Raw genomic sequence first — 9857 nt, 5'->3', positions numbered from 1 at the left:
TACCTTTGTATTTTTAAAAAAGATTTATTTATTTATGCATACAGACCTGGGATGCATGCCAGAGGTATGGGGGCAGGGGAGGATTCACTAGAGACAGAGTTGGTAGCAGAACAGACAGATCAACGAAGTACACTGCTGAGGGGAGCAGCAGGCGAGACAGGAGAGGTCTGCTGTACCATGTGGGTCACCTCCGGGACTGAGGATCAAACTTGCACCGAAGCAGCTATACTAGCTTGAAGTGCTGCATCCTAACCCATTGTGCCACCAGGGAGGGCCTATCTTTGTGTTTTTAGAAGGTTGTTTTTTTTTTTTTTTAGTGAATGGAATGAAGAAAATAAATAGGCGTATTTTTCCAGCTTCTTTCACATCAATAACCTCCCTAACACACACTGAAAATGCTGCTTGACTAAAAGTGCTTCCAATTCTGATGACTAGATATGCCCATCAGTTGCCCTCAAATGTCCAGGAGTGCTCTGACTTGAGTAAAGCAGGACAGGTTATAAAGGTTATAAGAACAATTATATGAAGCAACAGAGTGGTAAGATGCAGTTTACCCCAGCATGTATACAGTAGGTTTCCCCAAAGGTGTGGGGACCTGACTTGCAGGGGCTTTTGAAAAAAAGAATAGATGGTGTTTACCAGATTAGGAAAAAAAATATGATTCCTTGTGACAAAATTTCTCAGTCATTTCTCTTTTCCTTTTACCTTTTCCTTTGTACTTTTGAAAGCAATGGCTAATGCAAGAACCATCCGTTTATTATATAACATTGCTGCCAGCTGTGTTCTGTGAGAGACCTTGGGACACAGCCCTGAAATCATGCTTTTTCTGGTGTGTCATGAGTAGAATCATTAATAAATGACTAACAAGAACAAAATTCTAAAAGCAAATATCTTTAGGAAATGGACAGGTTTTTCTATGTCTGAACACATCATTACAAAATCTTGGTTTCCACTGATATCCTTTGGTAAAAGCTGACAAACTCTGAGATGTAAAAACTGAAAAAAAAAGTAGTAGGAAGAGAACATGCAAAATAAGTTAATCATTATCATTTTAAGTGCCACCAGTTCTGTTTATATTCATGCACATGTGAATTGCTGAATCTCATTTGATCAACCCAATTAAACATTAAATAATTGCAGCCAATTATGCAAATATCAGCAACAATATTAATTTGTTGATCTTTTTGAGCAGATTAGCCTCACATGTTCCTAATGCTAGACTATCTTACGCCTTAAATGATCAATTAGTGTTACGATAACTAAGTCTTGAAGAATGGATAATTGCCTAGTTATAATGTGCTACTTGCTGTATTAATCCACTGCAATTAAACAAACAGTGCATAAGGAAAAAAGATGTGCAGATGTTCCTTTTAAATCTATTTAATAAGTTAGGTCAAGGTCAATTTCCTGTCTTATTACTTAAATAAGAATGACAGATTGTGTTCTCTGCACTAGGAGACCTCCAGTTTTTTTAAAGTGTATCCTTAGTCTTCATGAGGTCTAAGAGAAGGAGATGAAAATGCCCTTAAGGGGTTTAGGAAAGAAATCATACAAAGACAATGTCTAGACATATTGTTCTATGACTTTTACGATGAACATATCTCGCCATACTAAATTTAGAGATGTAGAGTATAAAATGTATTTATGGCAAACAAATGGTTTCCATTTCTCATAGAAATGTGAATCTAGTTATTATGTGCTCCTTGACAGGCTAAAATTACCTGGAAGTCTTCTCTAGACTATGTTAAAAAACGAGGTCACAAGATTTAGGCAAGGCAAAAGCCTCTCCTTTGAATAGTGCTTGGTGAACTTGTGTAGAGGACAAATTACCTAAGGCCAGAAAGGAACATTCTCCCAAGACTTCAAATCACCAATTAAAAGTCCCTTAAAAGGTATTTTTACCATTTCTTTTCATCTTTTACTTCCCTAATTTTCATTTTACCATTCCTGTCTAAAAAGACCCGGTGGCTAAATGTCTTGGAAAAGAATCAAAGCCAATTTGCTATACGCTGCTAAATGCCTCAAGGATTTTTTTAACCAATGCATCAAACTTTTGAATGTTTTCCCCTTACTCTGAGAATGAAATATGATCAGCAAGATGAAAGTCAGTAGGATTGAGGGAAATCAAAATATAATGTCTGAGAGTTGACCTTCTAAGGGCAAACATTTTCTGTCAAGATTTGAATTTCCTTTAGATAAAAATAGGACCCAATTTTGAGTCACAGCTTCTAGACAAGGAAAGTAGCATCTGTAATTAACAGCTCTCCCATACCCTTTTTCTGCCAATCCTCATTCTATAGAAAAGAGCACCTCCAAAACTAGAGTGCAAAAACCAGGACACCCTCCCTTCTTTGCTTTCTACCAAAGAACTAAACAAAGCGATGTATTCTGCATTTAAAACTCATTGCTTGTTGTTCCATTTGGCGAGTCAGATACCATGATTTCATTCCAAGACAAGTTTCAAATGAGACGTAATTCCTCCAACAGAGGGTGCCTCTGTGTATCCCTAATGGCATAGCCATCCATGGAAAATAAGGGCAATAAAAAGAAAATAGACACCACGTCACAAATTCAAATAAAAAGATTTCCTAGTGTAGAAACTGAAGGTACACTTGTCTAGAAGCTAAGCGCTCACTTATTCACTAATTATGGAGTACTATTATGTGTCAGGCATTAGGGACACAACACTCTTTAGGGCACAGGGCCCCTTGGTCTCATGGAACCTGACAGATTGCAGAGGACTCAGTGTGGAAAGGGCAGTGGCGTTGATGTGTGTGCGTCTTCTTGTCACAGAGGTGAACACACATGGAGTGAACACCAGGAAGAATGGAGAGGCTTACTGGAAGGCGGATCTGGGTGGGGGGGATTTCTAAGAAAGAATGATGGGAGGGATCCACTGCTTCAAAATCTTGACTCAAAAAGAACAAAATGCTTTCCGAGGAAGAAGCCTATGAAATTTACTGTGATCATTTTTCAAACACAGAAAAACCCATTTGGTTTAGGAGCAGAACATCATTCACCCTAAAGAATGAACAAACATTTATGCATCTGAGTGAAGTACAGAGGGAGGCACTAGATTATTGAGGAAAATTCTATGCGGGGCTTACATTATCATCTTTCTAAGAGAAGGTAAGCTTCTGCTACCATGTTGACAAAACACCATTTGATGATTGCAATTGATTTTCTCTGGCACAAGGAAGCCATCACCCTGGTAACACATTGATGATACAAACTACAGTGAGCATATCTACAAACATGTAGCCAAAGAAATCTATCATCATTCAAATGCAACAGTCCGCCAAATAGCACACAGATGGATCCTGCATTTTCCAATCAGGACACTACGATTGTCCAGTCACTTTCTTCTCTTCCGTACTACAACAAAAGCAAGAAAACATGTTTCAGTATAAAAGCTAATGGCACAGGAAAAGTTTACAAATAAGCTTCATAATACAACTAGTAGTGTACAAAATGTTCACTTCTGTTGGAAGCGTAAAAGCTCATCCCATTAGAAATAAGATTAGAGAGAAAGAGGGAAGGAAGGGAGGGAGGTAGGGACACCCTACAAAAGTCAGGAACAAACACATCAGGCTATTTTAAAATATACCTCAAAAGAATCAGGAAAGGAACTATTGCTGTAGTCAAATCTAAAGCCGTAGGTCCCTCCTGTATTCAACTACATGCATTTTCAGTGCCATTCTGTATTTAACTCTGGCTCAATGACTAGCGAAATGACTGAGTTCAGTTGTGGAACTACTGTCTTCTTTAAAGAAATGTTTATCTCTCTCTCTCTCTCTTTTTTAAGAGATTTATTTATTTGTGCATACAGAACTGGGGTACAGGCCAGAGGCTCAGGGGCGGTGAGAGGCTTCCCCAGAGACAGAGTGTGGGGCAGAACAGGCAGATCGACAAAGTACACTGCTGAGGGGAGCAGTGGGCAGATCAGGAGAGGTCTGCCATGCCATGTGGTCACCTCCGGGGCAGGCAGGAATCGAACTCATGCCGAAGTGGCTTTAGCTTCTTAGTGCTGTGCTTTAACCCGCTGCACCACCAGGGAGGGCCTATTTTTCTCTTTTATTAATTTAAAATTTTTCTTACACTGTTGTTCATTTTTGTACACTATTTAATTTCTCTCTTCAAGTGCAGTTCCACCACCACATAACCTGTGACCATCACCATAGTCCACTGTGCTCTTCCCATCCCCTACTGATCCCTTTCCCACCCTCTCTCCTGCTTTGTCTCAGATCAGTAGTTGCCTACAAGTTGTCTTTTTTTTTAACCCTTTATTTTGTTTCCCTATATTCCTTCTATAAGTGATGGCATCCAATATTTTTTCCCCTTCTGGCTTATTTCACTGAGCGTGATCCCTTCCAACTCCATTCCTGTTGCTGCAAATGGCATGAGATTATATCTGTTTTGATTGCTCAGTAGTATTCCATTGTATATATACACCATATTAAGAAATGATGTTTGAAGCATATCCTCATACCACTAACATCAGCCTCATTTGATGCCTGTCAGAACTGAAAATTTTCAAGTCTCACCTCAGATGTATGAGCCTCCGAGGGGAGGAGGGGCAGCAATCTATGTTGGTAAAGCACTTCAGTGTTTCTGGTAGTTTGTGAACCTCTGCTGTAAAAACCCCCTTTCTCAATAGTGTCTTATGTTCATGGACAAAAATATTAAATTCATAAGTCCTATAGATATGAACAGTGACTGTTCTGTAAATGAAAATGGTTCATGTTATGTTAGCATCTTATTCCTTTAGAAGATATAGAACTGTCATAATCAAAATTATTATTTATCTTAGCAAATAACTTGCTTTAGCAAAACTAAATTTTAAGACTTAAAATGGAATTAGGTGAAACAAAGCTATTCTGGATGTCAGAAACAGAAAATTGGTTTATTAGTTTGGGCCATACATTCATTCATTCCACAAACATTTCTGTGTTTAGATGAGCTCTCAACTTTTGAGCAAGTATCCATGCCAACTGTACGCCTAAAAACAGTCCAGACTTCTTAGCCCATAAAACTTTCACAGTAGCCTCAGATAGGCCCATGCCACTGTCAAGCCCTTTGTATGCATTAGAAATGGAGTGGTAGTGAGATATATACTTGTTCAAGGGTGCAGTCAGAAAGTGTGAGTCCCCCACCAATTCCATGTTCTTCACTACCCTCCAGATTCCTCTCCACAAGATATATGACAATGTGTTTGCAGGTTGTTTGGAAGAGAACTCATCCACTCAGAGCAGGTGCCATTAACTCTGCCACTAACCCAGATGAGTTGTCTTCTTCATATAAATTGGTTTGTTAGTGCTAATATAACTTCAGCTGCAATTAATGTAAAGCACTGGAATTTCTGAACTGGAAAGAACTTTAATAGCCATTTAAAATGCAGGGGATAAGCCAAGAAGGAGTGGGACTCTGGATTTTACATATTTACATCAGAATATTTCCACTTCTGTTTTACATATTGGGATTCCAGAAAAGATTTCTATTGTAAAAAGTTCTGCTCTGTAAAAATCACATGTGGAGAGCAATGAAGCTTCCTTCCTCTGGTTTATTTCATTTAGCATAATCTCTTAAATGTTCAACAAATGAAAATGTTTCCTTTTCATGGCCAAGTAGTATTCCATAACAGAGTCCATTTATCTGTCAGGCACTTGAGTTATTTCCATAAAGTAGCTAATCTGAATAGAAGCAATCAATTTATAAGCCAAGATTACAATATATAAGGATACTGCAGAGTGTTAAGGTGTCAGTAACAAGTCTAGTTCTAACAGATTCCATCCTATGCTCTTCCTTCTCCACGATTGTGCAGTTTATCTCTTAAAGGCCTCAGAGAGCAGAATCTGTTGATAAGATTGGGTCTATCAACTGCCTTCTGGTTTACATGAAAAGAAAAATGAAGGAAGCCCCAAGACTAGAAGTGAGTTGGTTGACTTACATCAAAAAGAGTTGCCTAATAGAGTGGAGCTCCCATTTACTGACTACTGATTATTGATGAATGCTGGATAAACATCCCAGATTCTGTCTGATTTATGTATGATGTCAGCATGACACTAGGTAATGGCAGAATGTGTTTTATTTTTTTTAGATTCTCATTAATACATTAAACACTTTGACATTAGTAATAATTGAAAGTTTCAGCACACTGACATTTTAGCAGGCCTAAGGGTTTGTGATTCATGACTGCTGTAATTTCATCAATTGAAATGAATTTGCTTTCAGTTACTGTTTTAGTTTTTAAAAATAAGCAAAACCCATTTTGGGTTACAATGGCAAGCACAGCCCTTATCACTTTAAGAGCCTGCATAATACTTACTAAGTTTTGGTCCTGCAATTTATGCTTTCTGTAAAATTGTAGCATTCTGAGACGTAACCTACAGATGTGATTACGCAGATCATTCATAATTCTAGACCTAGTCAGTTAGCAATCAACTTTTCATTTAGCTGGCAGATAATTCAATTTAATTTTTCAAGGCAAAATAATTAAAAAAAGAGATGACAGATTTTAGCAAAGATAAAAGTTACAACTGTCCCTTAAGCACATGTGTCCAGAAAAGATTAGGAGCAAGAGAAAGCAGGTCTGCTTTATGCCATTGGCAAAATCGCCACAAAACCACCGCAGCAGGTTCATACCATCGTGGTGGACAGTCCTGCTATAACTCGCACTGACTTAACTTCGTTCCTTGCAGTCACAGTAAACTGAGCTGAGGCTGGAGAATGGTATTTTGAGCCCATGTTTCGGAAGTCTATGAGTGTGATATACAAAATTGTCATCACTTCACAATTCCACTTAGAATACTAATCCAAAACATGACTAATGACAAGTTCAATACTTCACAATAAATGTAGGCATGGGTGGTAAAAAAATTGCACATGACCTTACTAAAATGCTGCTTATTGCCAGCAGAAAATTCTAGCCAACACAAAAGGACAAGCTGTGTGCCACACACTTATTCCTTACAATGCCAGTAAAAATATACTCAGTGCTTAAAGAAGCAGTGGTGAATATGTACAATGGAATAAGCTCAGCTGTCAAAAGATGAAATACTGCCATTTGCAATGATGTGAATGGACCTAGAGGGAATGAGGCCTAGTGAAGTAAGTAAGACAGAGAAAGATAAACACTGTGTGTGTAAGTTCCCTCATAGGCAATGTACAGAAATCCCAAACAAACAAATGACCTAAATAAAACAAAAATACACTTTTATTTTAGATTATAAGATTACATTAATGATTACTAGAAGGAACTTAATGTATATGCTGATGTTGATTTATAATGATGCACACCTGAAACTGACAGATTGCTATAACCCAATACTACTGCAAAAAAAAATTAATATATAATCAGTGCTACCCCCCAGGTAACCATTTGTCATTCTTTGTTCTAAATCTGATTCAACAACCGTGCAAAGCTCTGTAATCCCATAACATGTGTATCAGGGAACAAGGAGGGGCTGAGAAATTGGTCAAGGCCTGAGTCACCGAGGCAATCTGGAAATGTCCCCTTAGTGTGCTCACAGAGAGGACAGCTCAGGACATGTGCAGGGAAGGGGTGGGGCTCTGCAGCTTCTTATGTAACTAAAAGCTACCCAGCTGTTCCACTGAAAACAAGAACAGTACAAGCACCCCTAGTGGTCATGTATGCTTATGAGCTGTAGCCACTGGTAAGAAAAGGGATTTTTCAGTTCTACCTGCTGACCCATAATCAGAACAGAGCCGGCTCCTATTCAGTTTGGGCCATTCTTTCCCCACGTTAGAAACAGCCACCTCTGGCAGTTACTCCTCCTTTCTGAAACATCAGTGCAGGTGCTGTTTGTTTCCCAAATGTGCTGTTCCTGCTGTTTAAGTCCTGAGTTCCAGTTTTTATCCTATTCTGACAGTGATCTCTACGTATTATCTCATTTTTGGAAAAAAAAATCTCTATTTCTGGCCTTTTTTAGCCAAATCTTCCTCCCACCCCTTCTCAAAATGTGTGAATTTCTTCTTCTTCTTTTTCTTCTTCTTTTTCTTCTTTTTAAAGTGTGTTTTGGTTTTGTTTCTTAGTATTTGCTCAGTCACACTCACCTATTCATTCTTTTATTGATATATTCAAGAAACAAGACAGCCATGTGCTCTGGGTAGCTTTAAGTCATATGCTGAATGATTGGGTTACAAGAAGAGAATCAAATGATTCTGATGGTCAGACTACCCAAGAAGAAAAACAAGTATGTGGCTAATTAGAGTAAAATTCAAAGTCATATGTGACAACCTGAGATGCTGTGGAAGTTGGAGTAAACAACAACAGTCAGAGGGTGAATTTGTTTGCACTGGGGAGATAGATCTGTCCAGGAGACATTTAAAAGCAAAGGATGATTGGTAGGGCAATGGAAGAACCAGGGAACTGGTGGAAAATTAGCCAATGGGATTAACTTCAGAGATTCCCACTCATCTACAGAATACCCAGTGAAATGAAAATGAAGTCTGTGGTTGAGAAGGAATTTCCCCCTAGGTCATGCTGGCAAAAATCTTCAGGATCCTTTCCTCCCCTTCAGCCTACTAGAGTCCTTTGGAGAAAACATCCATTTCCATGTATTGTCAAGATGAGGTCAAGTGCAGAACATGAAGCAATTCTATGCTTTTCTCCTCAAATAATTGTTTAAATTATTTTTCTTAGAGAGAAACTGACAACATGGTAACTTGGCTGATTTGCCATCTTGGAAGAGAATAATTTTGAAACTTTAGGTTCCATATCCACAGGCTTAAAATAAATGAAGAAGAGAGATGTGGCTTCAGATTCGGAATGGATGGTCCTTTGTTACTTAATAATTTGGAGTCGATCTGGTGCTTGTGGTTTGTGGTTTAATTCAGAATCACTGTATTATGTCAGGAGTCTTGTGATTTTTTCCTTTCTTCTTTGTTCAGTATGGAGCTCTGAATGTATTATTCGTTTTAGTGTTGATACAACTGTGCTTACCAGCAAGGACAAAAAGAAATTAACTTGTACTTAGCCACAGACACTAAGCTAGATAGGGAATAAGGTATATAAGAGGAAAGTGTTTTATTTCTTCTCATCCTCTGCTTCATATACTTCTTTTCAAACCTTACCAGGTGGTCTCACATTTAAATTGAGTATTAATTTTGTCCTTTTGCATCAGTGTGTTTTGACTTTTCCAATTTTTGTCTTTTTTTTTTTTTTTTTCACTGTATATCACCAGCACCTGGAACAACTTCTGGCATACTGTCTGGCCTTGATAAACATATTTGTTGAATGAGTGAGTGAGTGAATGGATGAATGAGTCAATCAAAAACATTCATCTGAGTTACCTATATCCTTAGGTTCTATAATCTTGATTTTAAACATTCTTTTTCTGAGACCTTTTGTGATGGCTTCCCATCTTGACCCAAAATGATCTTTGTGCTTCCCTTAGGAATCTGATGCAAGTATTTTGCTAGAAGTCAATGGGGATGACACACACTCCTGCTCTTACCTCCTAATATTTCCTTCCATGGTCAAAGCTTCCTAATTATGTTGGCTGAATACTCTTGAATTTCTTTCCAATTCAAATTTAATAAAGTTCAATTTTTCCCTCAGTCTACTTAACTACACTTCTTTTAATCCTTTATAACCAAATCAAACTGTGCAAATTTTCTTATTTTACATTATCTCCAAGAAGTAGCCCTGCCATCTCATTTTGTATGTTAACTGTTATAGAATGAAGCAGTCTCCTCCATACAATTTGTTCAAGAAAATGTGCCAAAGTAATCTTCCTATATCCTTACTATAACCCTACTTCTTCCTCACTTAAAAATCTTTCAATTTCATTTTTGGATAACAGTTTTCAGAACCTAGCCAGTTATATATAAATATA

General features: G+C 37.9%; 1 protein-coding gene across 4 annotated transcripts in view; it reads right to left on the bottom strand.

Annotated features, from left to right (window-relative positions):
• Window positions 1-292: 292 nt before the first annotated feature.
• Window positions 293-9857, bottom strand: part of BCAT1 (branched chain amino-acid transaminase 1, cytosolic) — an 83107-nt gene continuing 73542 nt past the window's right edge. For all 4 annotated transcript variants that reach the window (XM_012732897.1, XM_004693207.2, XM_012732898.1 and 1 more), the window contains one exon: window positions 293-3375. In XM_012732897.1, coding sequence (XP_012588351.1) covers window positions 3334-3375 — 42 coding nt within the window. In that variant the 3' untranslated portion in view covers window positions 293-3333. The remainder of the gene's footprint in view (window positions 3376-9857) is intronic.

The sequence above is a fragment of the Condylura cristata genome, unplaced genomic scaffold (assembly GCF_000260355.1).
Source record: "Condylura cristata isolate star-nosed mole 26May11 unplaced genomic scaffold, ConCri1.0 scaffold00036, whole genome shotgun sequence".
Classification (NCBI taxonomy): domain Eukaryota; kingdom Metazoa; phylum Chordata; class Mammalia; order Eulipotyphla; family Talpidae; genus Condylura; species Condylura cristata.
The sequence above is the reverse complement of the archived record's forward strand: the minus strand, read 5'-3'. Positions and strand labels throughout refer to the sequence as shown.